The sequence below is a fragment of the Suillus paluster genome, assembly GCF_016628075.1.
Source record: "Suillus paluster strain FC165 chromosome Unknown EDB91scaffold_8, whole genome shotgun sequence".
Taxonomy (NCBI): Eukaryota; Fungi; Basidiomycota; class Agaricomycetes; order Boletales; family Suillaceae; genus Suillus; species Suillus paluster.
The window spans coordinates 131,818-153,323 of record NW_024537568.1 but is presented as its reverse complement, the minus strand read 5'-3'; the positions used below and the strand labels follow the sequence as shown (position 1 = coordinate 153,323).

The following is a 21,506-nucleotide window of genomic DNA, read 5'->3' as shown; positions in this document are numbered from 1 at the left end:
GAAAATTTTGTGCTGCCAGTTGGTATTGTTCGGTGTGATTAGAAGTGCATTTGGTGTGATTCGAAGTGTGGACCCATCTCGGCAGGTCCTGGCAGCATCACATTTTGCCGACAACACGAGTGGAATTTGTGGACTTCATTTTTGTGAAGTCAAATCCACATCCACACACTGTCGTTCGCAATATAACAGAGTCAACACTCATCCTATCTTCTACATTTTTACTATTACATCTCTACAATGTCTTCAACACTCGAATCGAACCAGGCTTTGGCGGTCGCCGACACGTCTTTGTGCCATGCACTCCGCCGGATTAAAATTCATGAAGCAGATGGCAGCATGGTCATTGACCAAGCTCATAAAATCGCCTGGCTAGTGGTAAGTTTCTGATTCCCGATGTTCTCATTTGCTCACTAACCCTTCACAGTCCACTGCCCTTCAGCAGCATGGCAGAAATGCCTCGGTCATCTCGCTGTTGCTGCTGTCTGCTGCAGCTGAGGTCAGATCAACCATGAACCAAGGCATCGCCCCACAGTGGGTCCAGGTGCGGGATAACAATACTCAGAGGGAGTCCCACCCTTTCTTCCCAAAGACCGTTGGATATGGTGAGTCGGCAGTCATTCTGTCTATCTTCACAGCTCAACATCTTGACAGTGGCAGGAAGCACACCTGAACCTGCACCTCAAGTTGCCCCAGCTCCAGCTTCAGCCCCAGCCCCAGCCCCTGCACCAATGTCAGTCCCTCCAATTGAATCACTCCCTACCGCCGGGCACCAGCACAATCTTCTTGTGCCTGGCATGATGGCCGGCAAGGGCAAACAGCCTGCCTGTGGGACTTGGAGATCCCGAGAGGACAGCCCAAGCGCTGAGACGGGCCAGAAGAAGCGCAAGGTCTCAAGGCCCTCGTCCAAAGCCTTGCTCTCCGACACCAAGGATGAGGATGGGCAGCCAGGAGGCACCATTGTGGTGGCAAAGCCGGCCAGTCTGCTGAAGTCCAAGGAAAGCACTTTGGTGAATTCAATATCGACACTGTCGCTGACTCATGGACAGGGCGTGACCAAAGGCGTCAAGAAGGTGAGATTTACCTTTGCCCATCAGCTATCACCCCTCAACAATTCTCAGACACATGCCAAGGACACCATCAGTCACACGCCAGTGAAGGGCAAAGGAAAGGAGAAGGCCAAGGAAGTTGCTGAGCCCATTAGAGGGCACCCACTAGCCAAGGCCGATGCTGGGGCTAAGACTGTGAGTTTTCTATCTTTGCTCAGTCACCAAGTACTCATGGTGTGATAGTACAATCCACCTTGCAAGAGGTGTGTCGATGAGCCTTGCCTTGTCATCATTGGCAAGAGAGGGCAGGTCATGAGGTCCTGCTCCAAATGCAGCCTCATGAAGGTGAAGTGCGACCAACCGATGTCGGTCGATTCTGATACTCCTGTGCTGATGGCACACCGGAGGTCCAGGGCTGCACTGGCCTCCAAGAAGGTTCCCCCGACAGCAACCCTGAGGTCCAAGTCCAATGTTCCGCTCAGGAGAACCAGAGCAACCTCACGGGCATGTCCACCGACTCCTATCTTGGAGTCTGAAGAGGAAGCTGTCAAGGGTACCGGTAAGCAATCATTTATTTTATCATAATGTCCTCTACATCTGAAAAAACCTATTGCAATATATCTAATACTTCTCATTACAAAGCACACATAGCACAAGCTAGCACTAGAAAGCCATTTATAGCCTTCATAGTTCTCATAGCATGTGATTCAGGATACATATTCCCCAGAGTATGAATGTTGTGTTTAATAGCTGATATATACCTATGGCTTCTTATTACACAAGCCTCTATAGGTCTCATATCATATGATTAAGGATACTTATTCCCCAGAGTATAAATGTCGTGTGTCATAGCTGATCTATCTCATGCATAGTATATCACTTAGGATATATGATTGATATATATATGACTTCTTATTGCAGTCGTTGTATACTAATATTAGAGATCTCCAGCACTACTAACCTGCTCTAAAGCATGAATACCCACCAGCTTATTTATTTAAGCATATATCCTATAGGACCACTACTGAGTACAGGGTTCAGAGTGATCAAACTATCCAAGTCCCCGCAGCCAAAAAATCTTTGTGACGAAAAAGGAACAACAGAGAGCTTAGGAAGACAAGAAACACAAAATTGTGATACATTGAAGGTGGAAATACACAAGTTTCACTACACTTAGCCTCCGACCCTGGCCTGACTTGTGTGTGGCAGTTGCCCTGGAAGGTTGGCATATACTGATAAACCAAGTCCCAGAGCAAGCTGTGGGCAAATATTTCTGTAGCAGTGGAGTCTCCCAACCTTACTGCTGCAGTAGGCCAGAAGGAGCATTTCCAATTTTTGCAAGTCTTGGGAGCAGCAAGATTGCCTGACGACAAGTTCGACAGGTGGGTTTGGAACCATTTTTCATCTGCATCCGTCCAGAACCCCATCCATCGACTAGATGATTCCCAAACATCTTGTGGGGGCCAGCAAGATTCTACACCCATTGAGCTGTGCCCAATAAGTGTCCCCAAGTCTGCTGGGGTGACCGAGCCATCCCAGTATCCTTCTGCTATGTTGCCTTGCCCCAAAACAGTAACATCTGAGGAGGGGCCATCAAGAGCTTGTTGAACTAGCTCTGGTGGTCCAAATTGCAGTGCTAGTCACCATGCGATGCCACCCATGGTTAAAAAACACTGCGCATAAGGCTGCCGTAGGATTTCCCGTACCTGCCGCAGGTATTGATGCCAGTAGTCTGTGCCCTTCAAATTCATCCCTGAGTATTGTATACGGGTGTCGAGGTAGGGTGGGGGTGTGATGTGGGGGTAGACCCCGGCGGTGTGAGCTAACAATGACCTGACCGCCAGCATCGGGTTCATGATGTGGTAAGAAGCACCCAGGCTGAGCAGGGTAACGATAGAGTCTACAGGTGATGCATTCGGATTGCAGAACAAATCATAAGCTACTCTGATAGCCATACAGAAAGTTGTGATCAGCCTTCCTAGCCGCTGGGGGGCTCCTGAAGGGAAGGTGATACCCACTAGGTGAGGTGGTGGACTGGTGAATCTGGCCATGTTTGCTCCAAATGCTGCGTTGATGCATTGCAGGCCCTCATCAGATGGTACAGGTACAGGTAGGTTTGGCACTCAGGGTCTAATATTTGGGATGGTGGAAAGGGTGGTGGGTCTAGCGCTCGGCCTTGTCATTGAGGCTACAGGTGGGTGAGATGTTGGTGAGGATGACCACATACTGACGTCTGTTACAGTGTCGCAGCGGTAAAGAGACGACAATGGCCCTTCTCACTTGTGTTTGCGCATGCAAGGTGGGGATGACAGGAAGAATATCACCCTTTTGAGCGAGGGTGCGCTTGATGAAGGACTACTATCTGCCTCAAGGCGCACTGTGAAAGATTGTGATGAACCTGCTACAGGCCTGTTGTAGTGCCAGTGATCTTCTTGATGGACTGTCGGTCCATGTTCATCGTCCCGCCTGAGTCCCCGATAGCTAGTTTGCTGGTAAGCGGTCCTGTTCTGAGTCTGCGCACTGTGAACCACTTTGTCTCCACTGTTGACCGTTAAAACTTCTCAGGGAGGAAGCACTAGCTAGGTCCATGGCAGAGGCAAGAATGCACAGTGCGGCGCTGACGATGGCAAGTGGATGATTGGTGGGCAGCAACCACAGGAAACCCGAGGCGCACTACCCCATCTCCGCTTGTGAGCTCGATCCCATCTGTAGGAGATAAAGTATGCAGTGTGCTGGTAATAACTCCCATCGCATAGTGGAATAGCTGTGTATGAATAAGATGGGCATTGTCTGTTGAAAGATCATTCCCATCTAGAGAAACAGTCGGAAGGTACCCAATAAGCTTCTGGGCGTGAAAGGACGGCTTGTGACAAATAGACTTCGAGATATTGCCAATAGTGAGGTAGACCGGGTATGCGGTTTTGTCACCTCAAAATTGGCAAAGCTGGGTCTTGTCAGAGCTGAGAATGACAGGAACAAGTGTAGCGCCATCTGGAAGAAGTGTCTAAATGACATTCAGCACATTGCCAAAGAAGATGACCAAATCACAAACCTGCATTTCCCATGCCCAATCACCACTCATGAACTCATCATAAATGTGTTCAGATTTCCCTTCATCTGCAAAGTGGCATTTGGGCGCATAGGTAAGGTGCTCAAGATAGGTGGGGTTAGCCCACAGTTCTTTGATAGATTCGACAGGATCTCACATGAATAATTCGAATTCTTTGTTGATGCCTGATATCTGAATAACACTGTGTCTCCACGGAGTAACACCAGGGAGTTTGTGATCAATTTTTTGGTGAAGAGCACAAGCATTCTTGTAGGATAGTCCAAGTTTACTGTTCACCTAGCAGGGATGTGAGAATCTGACATCAATGCAACTGCAGCGTGATTACCTTGTCAATGGACAAAAAATCTGTGAGGGCGTTTTGATTTGGCCATTTGCTTGATTGCCCACCGAGCTACCTTGTAGTCACCTTCATTGAGAAAAGGGTGATACTGATTATCCTCGCTCTGAAGGTCACAGCAGGTCCGCGTATATGTAGCATCAGTAGCATCATCACATTGCAAGACCCAGCCTGCTTCTGGATGTCTCTCAACTACAAGTATGGGGTCTCCACAGTCATTGCACATGGCTCGATGGGGCAGGCCTACAGAAGTGTGGGATGGCAATCCAGCCTTGTGTCGCAAATCTTCGATTTCACCTAACTCAGCTTCATCCACATCACCGCCATCCTGATTTCCAAGATGATCATCATACCTGGTCGCTCAGCTCACGATAATCTCTCATTTCGACATCGTTCTGGGGATTGCACATGGTTTGCACCCACTTGCAATTTGGGGCCAGTGCGATATGTGCATTAAGATGGGAGTGAGTCTTGAAGGTTCTCTTGCAGGAAGGGCAGTGGATGGTGGTAGTAGACATGCTGACGCTAATTGCTGGAATAGCTGGAGAGATGAATTTGAACGATGTATGGGACACTTTGTCATCGGCGGAATTGACTGAAAGCCAAGGAATGTCGTCGTTCCAAGGTTCTCGACAAGAAACCACAAAGATTCTGGGAACGTCATTGTTTCAAGAGTCTGTTTAGATGACAGAAGGATTGAAGGAAGAGGAGCAAGTGTGGAGAAGGATGCCTACTGGATTGGGGATTGCCCCGTCACCTAAACATCACGTGACAGGAAAGAGTCATTTTGCTGATGCAAAGGAAACAACATGAGGGTAGTTTTCTTGTGGGGACTGCGAGTGAACGGTCAAGAAACAAGAGGGAGGTGTGAAAAGTCGATGCTAGAAGGTGCATCAGATTCGAGGTGATGTCTGTAGAGTATCCAAGGAACACCTGGCATTCTGGAGGTTTCAGCGAAAGGGAAGCGTGCTGATGAGAAGGCCTTCGACCTATCATAAGTGATCTAGCAGCAACTTTCGCAACCGAAGCCATCCTTAGACTGCTTCAAACTGGTATGGTCCTGTCCATACGATAGAAAGTCAGAAGGGACTACACACGAGATCCGCAATATATTAGTACTAACACCTCTGTGACGGCCGTAAAGTGCAGATTGAGTTCGTGCTTGAAGACTCAGAATGCCTAGAGCCCAGACGGCTGTTTGAAGACAATAGAGGACCTTGTGTGGAAAGCCAGGCCTTTCGCACAAGGTCGGGAGACTGAGTCGAATATGAATGTGATTATGATATAGGTGATGCGAGAAGCCAAAGAGCAAGCCAAGAGAGAAGCTACTTGGTATGGTCCTGTCCGTGCGATAGAAAGTCAGAAGGGACTACATGCAAGATTCGCAATATATTAGTACTAACACCTCTGTGACGGCCATGGAGTGCAGATTGAGTTCGTGCTCGAAGACTCAGAATGCCTAGAGCCCAGATGGCTGTTCGAAGACGATAGAGGACCTCATGCGGAAAGCCAGGCCTCTCACACAAGGTTGGGAGACTGAGTCGAATATGAATGTGATTATGATACAGGTGATGCGAGAAGCCAAAGAGCAAGCTGAGAGAGAAGCTACTTAAGAATCCGGGAATGTCGTTGTTCCAAGAATCCAAGTCAGTTGCAGAGGAGTTGGTTTAGAATCCACATTGGTTGGAACCCCAGGTTAACATCGATGTTCCATGTCCGAGGAGGTTCGAGGAGTGAAATTGAAAGAGAAATCAAGAGAGAAGCTACTTGGGTATCCGGGAACGTTGTTGTTCCAAGAATCCAACAGAGTCATGGATGAGATCTTGAAAAGCTGGTTTAGAATCTGGGAATGTCGTCATCCCAAGATTAATCCAAGCAAGTGAAAAGCAAGCAGTGGACAAGAGATCCACAAGAGATATCCAAATGGTAGCAACAATGGATAAATATGACATTATATAATCAAGCAAATCACAACTTGTTTAGATTATTTGTTATGTAGTATGACTAATACAAGCTCTAATAAAATATGTTTTAACTTCTACTGAAATTCGGGTGTGGTGAGGGGCAAATTGTAGGCTAAAAATTTGAGATTTTCATGTGCGCAGGCAAATACAGACGTAGTAATGCCTGGCTTCACTCATGCTGTGGAGACTCATATGACTAGAAAGAACTAAAAGACTTTAACTATGGCCTGCCACCCTGAGATGTGATCACTTGGAGAGACACTTTGGTATTATGGTCGATGATGCACATCTTGCAATCGACTTGTTGTTTGCCATTTCCTGTCTTGTATCTTGGGATACCATCACTGAGAATATTTTGGATGAAATACAAGATGCAATATCGATTTTATTTTCTAGCGTACAGAAACAAATGATAATATGCAAGAGTAATAGTAAGTACAATGATGTATGTAGTAGGTGCTGGCCTAAATCATGACCGTCATAAAGTTTCCCCCCCCCTCTCAGGTAATTCGTATTCTACTGATTATAGGTCCCAAGTTGGGGTGCGAACATTATCGTATCCTAATTTTTGAACAACTCTTGCACGTCCGACTTTGCTGGTTGAAAGGAAGTTTTCCAAGTTCTCTGGGATTTGGGTGCTTGAAGGTTCCCGGATGACAAGTTCGCCAGATGTAACTGGAACCACGCTTCATCAGCATCTGACCAAAACCCTTTCCACTTCTTGGAAGAATCCCAAAGGTCGTTGGGAGGCCAGCAACTCTCCGAGCCTGAATGACTATGACCCAGCAAAGTGTTTATTTCCTCGGGGGTTATGAAGTCTTCCCAAAGATTGCCAACCGATTTGCCACTTCCCCATAGCGTGACGGCTGAGGAGGGACCCGCCAACGCTTCTTGGACTAGTGTATTAGGGCCAAATTGCAAGGCCATGCACCACAGGATCCCTCCAAGCATGAGGAAATGGCGAGCAAATGGGTGATGGAGAAGTTCCCTAACCTGGGATGTGTATATGTTCCAGTATCCTGGATTTGTTAGATCAAATCCTTGAAACACGTTCCTCCTCAATAGATACGATGGTGTGACTGCCAGCTGTTGGGGCGCCGTGTTGGGTAACAGTGCAAAGACTCGGAACGGTGCCCCAGATCTTAGCAGAGTTTGTAAAGAGTCTGCTGGAAACGTGTTTGGGTTGAGAAGCTGATCGTAGATGACCCGGATGGCAGATCAGAACATTGTAGTCAAACACCCCAAACGCAGCACTGGAGCCGCAGGGAAGGTGATCCCCATTATGAACACTGGCCCATCGATCTGCAGCTCATCGGCCTGGTAAGATTCTGTGATAAGTGGTAGCTCCACTTCTGCTCGAACCGGGAGGATTTGAACTTGTGCCGGTGGGAGCTGTTGAGGTGGAGAGGGCTCAGGCACAAGGGGTGAGGCTGCAGGGAAAGTCATGATGACATCGTGAAGCCTCTGCATCAGGGTTGGGCGCAAGGACGTAGGGGGTGCCATCATCCGTGGTCTCTTATTCTCTCCAGCTCCAGATGGAGATGATACAAACGAGATCGTGCGCTTCTTCGAGCTGGAGGAATAATCATCAAGGAACACCAGGCATTTCTGATGATGTGGGGGTGGGAGGCATGAAGATGATGGTGCCAGCAGTGGAACTGTAACTGCAAGTGACGGTGATGGGGAGCGGGGTGAAACAGGAGTATAATCAGGTGCCTGAGGAGCTACATGAGAGCCAAATGAAAAGGGGACATTGTCTTCTTCTCCTAGGGAGACAGCGGATTCAGCCCCAGAGGATCTTGACCGCGCGCGAATGACGATGTTAGGCACCATTGCGTGCAGAGTCACTGAACATTGGCTTCAACTGTGCTTCTCAGGAATCAATGATTCTGTGGCAGTCACAGCAATCGATCCTGCTACTGCAAGTGAACCCTTTGTGATGGGTGCAGGTTCACTGTGCTCCGAAGTGGAGGGCTCTGCGGTAGGTGTTGCTGCTGCAGGAGAATCCTTTTTGGCAGGCCCAAGTCCGCTCTGCACTGAAGAAGAGGACTCCCCTGTCGTCAGGGCTAGCGTTGCTGCTGATGGGGTGGAAACCATCTTCACGTGTTCATCAATTTCGATGTTCTCAACTGTGTGAGTGGAGGAACTCACTGTTGGTTGAGCCGCCAGCTCAAGTGTATGGGCAGCCATCTCCTTTGTGTTGATGACAGCAGAAATGGGCTTCACGGTGTAGGGAGTATCCCTACACTAGGCTCGTATCCACCACTTTTCCGATGCATCAGGCGTCCATCTGACGTCCATCCGACACCTATCCATTCCATCCAATACACATCCGCTTTTCGGATGACATGCGGATACCTTCGGATCTCCTCCTATAGCTTGCGCATCCGACGCATCTGTCCTGTCCACGTCCATTCTACCTCATTGGTACGTACTCACACGCATTTTCTTGTTACTGACTGAACACAGACATATCTTCTCACACTCCAGTATTTTTTGGATAGCTTATGGCACGGTCTAGACTCGCTACCTATATATCTATGTTCCTTGAAAATACTGTACCCTATAAGCATGGAGGGTTTTGAAAAATACTTACTTCATGTAACTTCCTCCCACTTTTCCTGCACCTTACCAGAAGGTCGCTTTGACTTATACCCACTATCCATCCAACCTTTAATGAACTTCCTTTGACTTTGATTCGCATCCTGTCCGATCCGCAAGTGCCATCCACTCCATCCGACGAATCCGTACATTTCGCATCCTATCCGTTTCATCCGCTTTTGTGGATCTTTCATCCTATAGGGTCGCTTTAGACAGAGACTAGTATTCCCCAGTAGCAATCCCCTTAAGGGTCGAACACACTTGTTCCCAAGCGAGGCAGCAGGCAGCCAAGACCCAACTGTGTAGTAGATTGATTTCTCACCAGCTGCACTTGTTGTACCCACAACAGTTCATCAGTTTCAAGATTCTTAGATGTGGGGTCGAGAAACTTACATTCGGTTGAGCCGCTATCCCAAGCACATAGGCAGCCACTGAGTCTCCTTTGCGCTGATGACAGATCCCACAGGCACAATGTATTCCTCATCTGCTCCTTCATACTTGTAGGCAACGAATACATCTCTCGTCAGTAGCCTCACATGTTCCACCATGCACCAATTCAACAGCTCCTTGTATGCATTTTTTGAGATTTCTTCCCATGTGTCGGTCTTGAACCTCCTGCTAGCTTTGAAGTACTTCGCCTTCTTTTGTGCAGGTGGAGGGACGGCTGGAGGATCCATAGAGTTGGCACTTTGCACCGCTGTAGACCGCTGCCATTCGACTTGAGTCCGCCTTATGTTCTGAATGAAGTCATAGTTGTTGGCCCTAAGTGCTCATGGGTCAAAAGGTCCAGCATCAGCAGGGAACCACTGGTAGTGTACGGGAACATCATGAGAGATGAGTTCATACAATTCCAAAATGAAAAAATCCATCCTCTTGAAATCCATGATGCATCCGACATGCCAACAGGAATCAAGGCCAGTGTTGGTCACCCTGAGTACATGCACCTGCAAGCCAGGGTGTGTGCGCCAACGCGGGTCTTGACGCAAGTTGTAGGCTATGAACCCATATTGGTCCAGTATGTGTCGGCGCGCGTCACCAACTTGTGCAGCTAACACCTCTTTGGATGGGAATGAGTTGTCTATCCAATCCAACCTCAACTCTGTGGGGATAATGTACTGAGGCTTGTAATCTGAAATGATTGCGCCAACGAGCATGTAAGCATTCGCTCGAGTTGCCAGAAGCTTAGTGCGCATCTCCAAAGATAAGTGCCAGCCTCCAGGCCCTGAAATCCCCCAATCACTCCCTAGAGGCCAGGCAGTAGTGATCCAACTGCTATCCGAGAACAGTTGAGTTTTTGGCAAGTCAGGAATGTATGGTCGGTATGACCTCGAGATGTCCCAGTGGTCTGGAGTGGTTGACCAGTCATGGTCTTGAAGGAATCTGTTGCTGAGCGTTTTGTCCGTTCTCTGGTCAGGTCGCGGAGGGGCTGGTCCTACCCTTGGGTGTATCGCATTAATGACTACCCAAACATACTCCTGACCATTGGTTTTCCTACTGGTCACTCTCCACCACGAAGATTGTTCGTCTACCAATCGCTGAAGTTGAGAATGTTGTCCTCTACGCGCATTGGACATCATGATAATGTCGGGGAGAACAAATCAACAAATTCATGACAAGTCACAGAAAGCCCAGGAACATTGTCGTTCCAAGGTTATTGACAAGGCTAACGTGGGGGGAGAATGAAGAAACAAATTCACAATGAGTGATTGAAAGCCCAGGAACATCGTCGTTCCAAGGTTATCAACAAGGCTAACATGAGGGGAGAATGAAGAAATGAATGGGCGATGAGTGACTGAAAGTATAGGAACATCATTGTTCCAAGAGTTTGTGTAGATGCAAAAGGTAAACTAAAGTGAGAGGGAAAGGCTTGCAGTCCATATATATATTTTGTTTGGCGATTGTCAGTGATCAATACTTGTGGATATACAACTATGATCCACAAACATCACAAATCTTGCTCGGCAATTGCGAGTGAACAATGCCTGTGGATGTGGAATCTGGATGATCAATGATCCACCTGCCTCACATGACTTATGCTGTTGCCTGCATTGAGGGCAGAGTCATCGGAGGCAAGGCTTATGCTTGACGCTAGTAGATTGGCCTACAGTTGAATAAGATTATGATATCACTGAAGAAAGAAAGACTTACAGTGTCGGCAAGCTTCAAGCGAGTGACGTAGGGCTCTCTCTGTTGGGGAGTGAGGCTATTCCAGTGTGTTGTGAACTCTGTGACAGTGCCCATCTTGCGTTGGGCTTGCCATTCGATACCACAGAGGTTGCGTGCTGTTGTTGATCCCGAACTCGGCTTGAAAAGGTTGTTTGGGTTTGTCAGACCTCTCTTTTTCTTGCCAGACTGGACAGGAACTTCTCCTGTAGACGTAGCAGCCTGAGTGGATGGTGAAATGCCTGGAGGCGCACCTTCAAGCGATGCATTGCTCAGTGCTGCCGCAAGAAATGTGAGTGTCAAGGTGCCTGGTAGTGGGACAGAATCAGAGGATGGTGAGGCAGTCTGAGATTCGCTGGAGGATGGAGGAGACTCTGGTGGCGTGTCACCGGCAGCATCTCGTGTGCTATTAGTAGTATTGTTGAACATGCTAAGAAACTAACAAAAATCTCTGTGAGACTCATGTCTTGAAATACATTGTTGCGACTTACCTGTAAAGCTGGTTGCGAAGCTGGAACAGGCTTCATACTAGTAGGTGTTGGAGCAGAATTATTCCTCATGCCTTAGCCAAATAGCCGAGCTTGATTTGGAAGGTAGCTGTCAATGCCTGTCAAACTGTTGCTCTCTCGCACCTGTCTGTAAATTTGCCAATCAGTGGAGGGGTAGGTAAGTACCCCTCTGTAAATCGTCGCGCACGAAATGTCTGATTCAAGCAATTTTCTTATCAAGGAAATAGAGTGAATTTAAGATGTAAACCTACACATGAGATTCGTGGTTTCTGAGTCATACAGCATCAGACTGAGTCTCAACGATATGGTATGAGAGGCTTGATGTACATACGTCTGATATGATCTCGGATGGAGAATTTATGTGCAATATTGAACCCACCCTCCCGCTTTGTGTTGTTCTGACGATTCAAACGGCCTATCTCCAGTACCTTAGTATGAACAGGGAGATGAATGAGCAGGCTGACTGTGACGACGAGTGGTTGGGTTGGTATTAGATGACCGTGACTCGGAATTCCAGATGGCTGTTCAAAGACGACCCTGTGCAGACAATATTATGGGTACGGGGAACAGAAGTTTAGAATCCAGGAACATTGTTGTTCCAAGATATGTGTACAAGGCATGTCTGTCAGTGCCAGTCAGAGCTAATTATGTAAAGTTGTGCCATAACCCGAAAATAGTTTACATAATCATTAAGAATTGTCTAGAAACTTGCTGACATAAGGTTTTCCTGCGATTCAGTGTACAGGTACCTGGACAAACTTTCTCCCACTAAAGTGGGTGTTGGGGATCATTTGGGTGACTTCCCGTAAGAATTTACAGAAACAAGCTTGTCTGTAAAAGTTTGACTGCTCAATATTGGCTAATTTACGGACAGAATCTGTAAACCGTAAGAACTCTGCAAGACGATGGACTGGGAACAATACCAATGATCCGGACGACAATTCCGTGAGCAAACCATCTAAAAAGAGTAAGAAAATTACCCGAATCAGACATTTCATGTGTTATGATGATTTACAGAGGGGTACCTACCCCTCCACAGATTGGCAAATTTACAGACAGGTGTGAGAGCAATGGGTTGACAGCTACCTTCCAAATCCAGCGCGGCTATTTGGCTAAGACATGAGGATTAACAGAAATTTGTCTGTAAAACCTTACGGGAAGTCACAAATGTAGCATTGGTATTTGTTAATACATATATACGGTAGAGTAACATTATACAACTTTCAAGACCCACACGGTGCTAAGCATTGTATTGTGCCAGGTCCCAGCAGGGGTTGCAATCTCTAGAGTACCCCAGTTGGCTGAACACGTGACGAGTGACAGTGTTAGACCTGCGATAGGCTGGATTATCTGATATGGTTGCTGGAGCCAGCTTGAAGTGCTTTCTCCATTCTTTGTGGTTTTTGGGGGCGTCATGGTGAGAAGCTGAGAGACTGGAGAGGTGTGATTGGAACCACGACTCATTATTGTCTGACCAGGACCCTTTCCACTGAATGGATGCATCCCAGAGATCATAAGGGGGCCAACAAGAGACCGTTCCTGTGTGATTGCAACTGAGAAGGACACCTATTTCCGCTGGTGTTACAATGTCATTACAAAGCCTGTCAGACATGTCCCCACTTTGCCAGGCAGTAGCATATGAAGAACAGCCTGCTAATGCCTGTGCAATGAGGTCAGCTGGACCGAACTGAAGAGCTAACCGCCACAATATTCCTCCGAGCGACAAAAAGTGATAAGCGAACAGTTTCTTGAGCAATTGTGTGACTCTAAGCGTGTAAGCGTCCCAGTACCAGGGGTTCTGAAGATTGAAGCCTATATACTGATCACAAGTGGCTAGATAGGCCGGTCAGGGGCCAAGCGATTCAGGTGTCACATTTCCAAATGGCACCCTAAGTCGGTAGGGTGCTCCAGATCTAAGCAGGCCTGGTATGGAATCCACTGGGGAGGTGCTGGGATTGACGGACATGTCATTGGTGATGCGTATGGCTGATCAAAATGTCTTGATTAATTAGCCCATATGCTGGGCTGGAATGGTGGGGAAAGTGACACTGGTTATGGAGACTGGTGGACTGGTGAGTTGCAACTCGTTTATCCTGTAAGTGTCATTAATGTGCTGCAAGGTCTCATAAGAAAATATTAAGACTTACAACTGAGAAAGTGGTTGGGGTATGGGTGCGGATGAAACTGCGACAACATTTTGGATCTTGTCCATTGATGAACAAGTGTCATCCAGGACCTCGGGGGTGGACGAGGGGGACACGCCAACATCTGGCAGTGGAAAGTCTTAGAGGAAAGCCGGTGGCTCACTGGTGAGTTGTTCGTGTTGGGTGGGTCATTGATTGCCCAAGACTCCACAATACCTCTTGGCCTCAGGAGTTGAAGAAGCGCTAGTAGAGAGAGTGCACTTCCTGGAGGGTCCGCTTTCTTGAAGCATCACTCGTTCATCGCCAGGCAGGGAAGGTGCACATGGACTGTGGTGCCTCACAGTCCGTGCTGTCGGTTCAGCTATGATAGAGGACAGAAAACTATTCGCAAGGTCTAATGCCTTCTGGGAGAGGGCGGTTGGCAAGGTCTCATGTGTGCTGTGGTCTGGTACAATCTCCTCCACAGCGTGAGCAGGGGACAATTCTCCTTCGTTTTGGGAGAACTCAGTATGATGTGCTGCCAAATCCACATCAGTGATGGGGGCTTCAGCAGGATCGTCCGATATGTCCTGGAATAGCAAACATACCTCACCTGAGGGCAATTGCTCACGCTTCGTCTTGCACCAGTGTGCCCAACGTTTGAACTCTCTCCTAGAGATCACGGTCCTATCTCCGCTGCTACTGACTCGATAGAAAGTACCCTCTCTCAAATCCGGCAAGGCAATTAGTCGATGTTCCTCTGGCAGGGAGACTCGCAACTTGGTCTTCTAAGTTCATCGTAGTTGCTAGCCTTGAGCACTTTCGGGTCAAAGGGGCCAGTGTCCGTAGGAAACCACACTTCAGTCAACCACTTAAAATGACCTCTTAGGTCTATGTGTTTGTGGCTAGCAAAGGACCTAGTAGGTGTCTTCTAGGATGGTATTCCCATTATTTTACCCTATGTTCTGGGATGTCCTGGCCCACTCTGAATGCAGTATTTGGGCTATCCCTAGTACCCATTTGTGATCTTTCCCAGTCCCATCCGGGATACATTTGGCATGTCTCTAGGATATCCCAGAGCATTTATTTTATGGGCTTTCCCATCATAAATCAGAGTGATAGGGGTCCTTTTAGAACATTTTGACGGCATTAAAATTCACAATTTGTACATTCATAGAAGGAGTAGTACTAGGTATTTAAGGGCGATCTATGCGCTTGAACCACGATTTTGAGATATACCACAAAACTGACCCTTGCTAGCATATATAATGTTTGTGAGACACACTTTGAGGAGGGAGTGGTAGGTGGTTTGTCTTGAAGATGTCCACCTCATCATCGTTCAGAAGAGAATATATGAAATCATCCATTTATCAAGGATTAATATCTAGTATGTAGTTGGCCTATGGTTGAATATCATTGTATAGATTTAAAAATAAACTTGATGTCCCATTGTTTTACAAAATCGGAAATATTCTATTCTGAATATTTTGCCTATGGGAAGTCATCCATTACTATCTGGGCTGTCCTGCTGACCCTAATTACACTGTTTGGGCTCTCCCGTCCACCTATTTACTACTATCTGGGCCTTCCCACTCACCCTCATTACACTGGTTGGGCTCTCCCGACTACCTGTCTACTACTATCTGGGCTCTCCCGCTCACCCTGATTACACTGGTTGGGCTCTCCCGACTCCCTGTCTACTACTATCTGGGCCCTCCCACTGACCCTGATTACACTGGTTGGGCTCTCCCATCCACCTATTTACTATTATCTGGGCCTTCCCACTCACCCAAATTACACTGGCTGGGCTCTCCCATCTACCTCTCTACTACTATCTGGGCCTTCCCGCCGACCCTAATTACACTGGTTAGGCTCTCCCATCTACCTGTCCACTACTATCTGGGCTCACCTGCTGACCCTGATTACACTGGATGGGCTCTCCCGTCCACCTATCTACTACTATCTGGGCCTTCCCACTCACCCAAATTACACTGGTTGGGCTCTCCCATCTACCTCTATACTACTATCTGGGCCTTCCTGCTCAAGTTATTTTTGGTTGGCATGCCTTATAGGGCATTGTAAGTCCTCAATTGACTGAGCATATTTAAAGTGCCTTCGAAGTGGACCCAAAAAATTTGCAAGTGAGGCTAAATTGACACTTTCGTCTGATATTCAACTTGCAATTTCCATTCCTCTCGTACACAGGTCTCATCAACTGAAAGCTCACGTAGTGCCTGTGCTGCAGTACTCTTCTTCTTGACGCAGTTATTCCACCTCCAGCTCAACCAGTTGCCATATAAACTAAGGTTCTTGTTATCTAGGTGCCGGACTTGAGTGTCGAGGACAACAAGTCACTGATGAAACTGAAAAGGCGGTCAGTAAGTAGCAAACATGTAGTTTATAGTCAGGGGTAAATGAATAATACAACCATGGTAAATATGGTCATGAGCGGCTATAGCCCGTATGCAACCATTCTCAAAACAGAGAACACTCACCCCAGAAACGCGTAGTGGAGCAATAAGGTGTTTGAGCGCACTCCATAAACGCTCGCAACCTTCTCCATCTGAAAGGCCAAAGCCTTCACACTTGCGAGGATGGTATATAATTTGACATGCCCATTGGTGGCCATAAGTGTGGAAGACTGATATTGCAAAAGTTATATGGCGAAGAACCACATCATCAAGGAGTTGGTACTTGAGACAACTTCAATGAAGCTGACAGCCAATGTCATACAGGAGGCCAACGGTCATATCGGTAGGGAGATTGTTGAAAAGCTTCTTGATCAAAGCAAGAGCGTAGTGCTGCTTTTCTCCCGCCGACGTCATGTTGGTGAGCCATAATACACGATCGTGCCGACATAACATGGCCATCACCCCTGTATCTGCAAAAAATTGGGTGCTAGCCTTTTTGCATTTCTCATCAGCGGCAAGAAAATATTCACCGCAGCCATCTAGCACAGAGGTTGGGACTTGCATGCATCCTCGTAGTCATCCCCCTCCTCTTCTGTGGCTACAGGTTGCTTTCTCTTGCGACCCCGATCAAGGGGTCTGCCGCAACAACTCCGCACATGGACCTCCATCGATGTCACCTCATCATCTGAAAGGAAAACTGATCTGATTGGGTCTGAGGGATCTGGCCCTCCCCCACATTGGTCCGCTGAACATTTTTGAGTGAAACATGTGTCAATACAAGTATGGATGTCAGGTCTATTGTATAATTTAGAATTATTTTAGTTCCTAATATTGAAACAACTTACTTGAGATTAAGGGTTCTACTTTTTCGCCAATCATCCAAGCCAAAACAAATCAGACAATGAGACCTTAGATAGTCACTTGGACATGTTAGTCCCTCAGTTGACAGTGGTGAAAGTGGGCAATGAGTTCCAATGAGATTGGACAAGTGATCTTCAGCACTCATGCAGAGTACAGAGTACCAATGATAACTGTTACCAAACCGATGACAAAGATTATCCTATAAAGATATTGATCCTTCAGAACTCAGTATAGGCGCTCGACTCACCTTGGTGGTAAGGTGATACCCGCAGCCAGCCAGAAAGACCTCGAGTGTTTCGCACCAAGCAGTTGTGTTGGGAGTGATTTGTACGAACAACGTCTTGACAAGTTCCAGCAACTGAAGGTTGACAGCAAGGGAAGGAGCGATGGGAGCGCAGGCAAAGTAACCGCGAGACAGGAGCTGAAGGGGAGCAGGCGCGCAAGCGCAGCAATCAATTTGTAATATCTCGATATCTACAATATTATCAGCCAACCAATAACTCAGGTAATAAGAGAGACATACGATTGAAGAGTACGCAAATGATCTCGAGAACCCTCCCTCGACAAGAGGATTTGCACTGAAAGGCAGCAACTTCGTCTGGCTGCAATTCAATTCGATCGTGAAGAGAGGTTGATTTGTGCAAGTATGCAAGGTATGGAGCGATCAAGGAAGGAATGACTTCGGTTGTCCAGCGTCGCCACTGATTCATCTTCTTTTGGCTGCCATTCAAGCGGGAAGGTAGGATTGAATCAGCATTGGAGATGTAGTGTAGTGAGCTGTAGAAAGACGAGCATTCTTCACGGTCTAAAATATTCCCAGTGAATGGGCTATCATGCTGGTTAGCAGAATCGGCACCGCAGAAAGGCTGTTGCTGCTGTGACATTCCTAGATTGTTGAGTGATTGTTGTGTAAGACATTTTCTTCCAGGAAGTACGAGTAGTGGGGGGCTATAGGAATATGAAAGTTGCTGCTTTGCTGCAGTTGCTGCCTCCTCTTCACCATTGAAGAAGTGACGAGTTTGTGCTGCGTATTGTGAGAGGTTGGAGTGGATGGCCCAGCGATAGGGTTGGGTGAGACCATAACGAGATATTGAAAGCCAAGCACGAAGCCCGTGTCAAGGTTAGTGTTAACATGAAGTTGACTATGAGATAGTCGAAGGCAAGCACGAAGCCCGTGTTAAGGTTGGTGTCAACATGAAGTCGACTATGAGAGTGTTGAAGGCAAGCACAAAGCCCGCACTAAGGTCAGCGTTGACACAAAGTCAACTACTGAACGCTCAGAGGAACCCAAAGTCCCAAACTTATGTCGAATACAAAAACGAAAAAATGGGCAAATACATCAATGAACCTTTGGAGCAAATGAGGGCTAGCAAACGTGAAGGAAGGAACACTAGCTGTTCGTGTACCCTCTGTTCTGTGAAACTGAAATGTTAGCAGTATGGGGAAAATAAATGTTGATGTCTAAGATAACCTGTTTGACCATGACAAAGTCCGGTATGGATGAAACAGCATTAGTGACACATGATGGTATACAAATTATTGACTATTGGGGGTATATGTACATTAAATCCGTAAGAGCACAATCATTGCAATGGGAAACAAGCACACAGCATCAACATCTAGGCGACCGAATACAGTAAGTGAGGAATGATAGGTGGACGGCCAGTATTGTCGAAATAAGACTGAACATAGAACAGACAGCATTCCTTCATCCCCATCCATATATTGTGCTCACGTCCGGTAGCATCAAAAGGTTGTTTGAGGGACTCGGGAAAGTGCTCCCACATTGACGACACCTTGCGGAAACTTTTGAAATATGGTAAAGCGGCGGTGAAAGATGGTGCATTGAGTCCGTCGTTCTCTTGTGGTAAATCCCTGTTCCAAACTTTCAACAACTTTGACAGGAAAATGCTATGAAGAAGCTCCATCCTTTCCTTCCTCGCCTCCTTGTCCTTACGTGCTTCGTGCCCAAGATGTTCATCCAGGTTGAGAAGTTCATAATCTGCGGGGGGATTGTCGAGCATGGAAATGGCTATGTCCTTTCCATGCCAGTGAACATTTGTGAGTGCTGCCCACAAGGCCTGCAGTACCGGAACTTCCTTTTGGAAAAGTAAAGCAGTCGCTGCTTTCGACTTGCTGGTCTTTCCGGAGGTCTGCATGTTTGAAAGATCCTGAGCGTGCTGAGATATCAAGAAATCATGCCAGCTCCGGGCGCGAGGAAGGGGTAGAGGCCTTTCGTCATAGACATGTTCTATCCAACTTGGGTGGCACGTCAGCCAGTTGGCAAGGTACTTCATCAAGGATTGCGGGGAAAGAATGTTAATGAATAACCCTGGATCGGGAAGCGAGTAACCATCATCCATTTTGTAACTGAAATGCTTGATGCAGAGGAATTCTTTCTTCACTTCCTCCAATGCTATCTTGAAGAAAGAATTCATTGGCGGCATGAAAGGGTGATCTATATCAAACCACTTGTCACGGCCAGAAACAACTTTATTCTGATGGGGAGCAGTTGCATTGTCTGATGAATTAATTAGATGCAACAACCATGGAATAGAAATTATGAACTTACACGGTGCAGGCTTGGCATTCATTTTGGCCTTCCCTTTGTCTACACAAGCCTTTCCTACCAATGACTCCCTCGTTACCAGCTGTTCCACTTGGGGTTTTGGAACCAGCAACTTCTCAAAGTTGGAATATGGCTGATGAGCGGCCTTGTGATGCCGGCGATTATTGGGACCTCTGGTGATGATGTTGAATGGTTGAGCAAAGAGTTTGATGGGATTGTGGTACATGCCGATGACGAGGTCATCAGGTGGTGTGAAGGAAACGACTTTGATGATGTTCATGTTGGAATTGACAAGTCTGGCATCGCGGATAAGCCAGGCAGGAACTCCAGTAGTGTGCACCTTCGTGGCGATAGTGACATCTTCAGTGAAACAACCCATCCATTTAGGGTCAACCTTATGCGTAGTGTCAATGAATCGCATGCGGGGCTCAATAATTTCGTAGTAGTCTAGAACCGCCCAGATATTGAGAAACCGGTGCTGATATTCAGCAACGATTATGACAATGTCACACCAGGCCATGGCTTGCTGGAAGCGCTCATAGACAGCACGCATCGCATGCACCCACCCAACAACATGATCCTCCTTGTGCATTATAGCAACCTTGTAATTGCTAACCTGCGTGTGTCCACATAGGCTTCCCGGCGAGGGATTGCAAAACTTCGAGCATACAAGTTGTCATACATCTGTGGCCACTGGAAGGGATCCAGGGCCCAATATCTACCATCTGTGCACACTTGAATGATGTCGGATTCATTGTCGAAGGGTTGAGGAATGAATTTCATGTTAGGAGTGGTGATCACTCGGTGGGCATACGTAACCACACAGAAAGCATCAGTGGCAGTCAGGTAACCTGAACATCGTCAGTCAAGAGCAGTAGATGTATGAAGAATCTAAAACGCACGGTCGCCATCGCGCATGAACAGCTTGAAGACAGGAATCGACATGGTGGTAGCTCCAGGGATCATGATATTGAGGATGGGGAAACACACAGCGACTCGTAGTCACTGAGGAAGGAAATTTAAATCAAACAACAACTCGAAGTCACTGCTGATTTAAACGCTACCACAAAGGCAGATAATAAGAGAGTCTTGAAGAAAGACTGAAGAGAAATCTAATGAGGGTGTGATGTCAGTAATGATAGCATGAATCAATGTAGTAAAGAAACTTACTGTAAAGGGCGACAGGAGTCTTGAGTGAGAAGAGTCTGGTTAAAGACCCAATGTCAGTCATGATAGCGTGACCAAATATAATGAATGTACTTACCTATGGAGGTCTACAGCAGTCTTGAACAAGATCAGTATATCAGCAACAGCATGCAGATGAATCAGTCAAGTCGGACAGAAGGTTGTTCTAGCGGCTGAAGACAGATCTGGCGGTTTAAGACAATTCCTAGTTGTGGGTGGAACGCAGTTCTGGCTGTGGAAAAACGATGCTGGTGCTTGAAGACAATTGTGGTGGTGGTGGCAAGACAATACTTACATTATAAGAAATTACTGGGGGGAAGAACAACTGTGGCGGTTGAAGACAGTGGTGGTGGTGATCGCAAGATACTGCCTGGTGGAAGACAAGACTGCTGACCGAAGTCTAAGCAATCAACAGGAGCAAGCAACACGAAGTTGCTGCTCACAGTATGCCCACCACGAAGGTAGACTATAGGAGTTGGGGAATGTTGACCACCGTGATGCAGAGTGTCGAGAATGAGGGAGGAAATGGACTTTGGCGTTGTTCAAATTTCAAAGTGTGAAGTCTACACTTTGAATCAGTGTGGGAAAGCCCTTACCTATAGTGGGAAAGCCCAGGCGAAAGCCTGGGAAGGCCCTTCTGATTTCGACAATTTTAGTAATTCATCAA

General features: G+C 47.1%; 7 protein-coding genes across 7 annotated transcripts; 1 reads left to right on the top strand and 6 right to left on the bottom strand.

Moving 5' to 3' along the window:
• Nucleotides 1-237: 237 nt before the first annotated feature.
• On the top strand, nt 238-1,631 carry EDB91DRAFT_1244676 (uncharacterized protein; the record flags this gene model as incomplete). The annotated part of the gene is made up of 6 exons (XM_041322439.1): nt 238-375; nt 425-602; nt 652-1,007; nt 1,047-1,070; nt 1,119-1,241; nt 1,290-1,631. 6 exons carry the CDS (start codon nt 238-240, stop codon nt 1,629-1,631), a joined length of 1,161 nt encoding a protein of 386 aa, XP_041180880.1.
• Nucleotides 1,632-3,975: 2,344 nt separating this feature from the next.
• EDB91DRAFT_1244675 (uncharacterized protein) lies at nt 3,976-4,971 on the bottom strand (the record flags this gene model as incomplete). The annotated part of the gene is made up of 6 exons (XM_041322438.1): nt 3,976-4,050; nt 4,099-4,247; nt 4,299-4,392; nt 4,442-4,461; nt 4,523-4,781; nt 4,807-4,971. The coding sequence occupies 6 exons, from the start codon at nt 4,969-4,971 to the stop codon at nt 3,976-3,978; spliced, it is 762 nt and encodes a 253-aa protein (XP_041180879.1).
• Nucleotides 4,972-6,978: 2,007 nt separating this feature from the next.
• Nucleotides 6,979-7,428, bottom strand: EDB91DRAFT_1047521 (uncharacterized protein; the record flags this gene model as incomplete). Its single annotated transcript, XM_041313329.1, has 1 exon — nt 6,979-7,428. A coding segment is annotated over one exon (450 nt), but the record flags the coding sequence as incomplete, so codon positions are not given.
• An 849-nt stretch (nt 7,429-8,277) lies between these two features.
• EDB91DRAFT_1244673 (uncharacterized protein) lies at nt 8,278-10,592 on the bottom strand (the record flags this gene model as incomplete). The annotated part of the gene is made up of 3 exons (XM_041322437.1): nt 8,278-8,659; nt 9,439-9,780; nt 9,865-10,592. The coding sequence occupies 3 exons, from the start codon at nt 10,590-10,592 to the stop codon at nt 8,278-8,280; spliced, it is 1,452 nt and encodes a 483-aa protein (XP_041180877.1).
• A 431-nt stretch (nt 10,593-11,023) lies between these two features.
• On the bottom strand, nt 11,024-14,866 carry EDB91DRAFT_1078998 (uncharacterized protein; the record flags this gene model as incomplete). Its single annotated transcript, XM_041315073.1, is given in 15 exon segments — nt 11,024-11,119; nt 11,167-11,587; nt 11,673-11,692; nt 11,814-11,884; nt 11,942-11,959; nt 12,022-12,118; nt 12,440-12,648; nt 12,720-12,802; nt 12,925-13,256; nt 13,276-13,502; nt 13,838-13,874; nt 13,998-14,114; nt 14,176-14,351; nt 14,427-14,601; nt 14,771-14,866. The coding sequence occupies 15 exon segments, from the start codon at nt 14,864-14,866 to the stop codon at nt 11,024-11,026; spliced, it is 2,175 nt and encodes a 724-aa protein (XP_041180876.1).
• Nucleotides 14,867-17,233: 2,367 nt separating this feature from the next.
• Nucleotides 17,234-17,801, bottom strand: EDB91DRAFT_1004058 (uncharacterized protein; the record flags this gene model as incomplete). Its single annotated transcript, XM_041312280.1, has 3 exons — nt 17,234-17,284; nt 17,333-17,559; nt 17,609-17,801. Coding segments are annotated over 3 exons (471 nt in total), but the record flags the coding sequence as incomplete, so codon positions are not given.
• Nucleotides 17,802-18,704: 903 nt separating this feature from the next.
• Nucleotides 18,705-20,599, bottom strand: EDB91DRAFT_1244670 (uncharacterized protein; the record flags this gene model as incomplete). The annotated part of the gene is made up of 4 exons (XM_041322436.1): nt 18,705-19,606; nt 19,658-20,265; nt 20,325-20,505; nt 20,557-20,599. 4 exons carry the CDS (start codon nt 20,597-20,599, stop codon nt 18,705-18,707), a joined length of 1,734 nt encoding a protein of 577 aa, XP_041180874.1.
• Nucleotides 20,600-21,506: the final 907 nt, after the last annotated feature.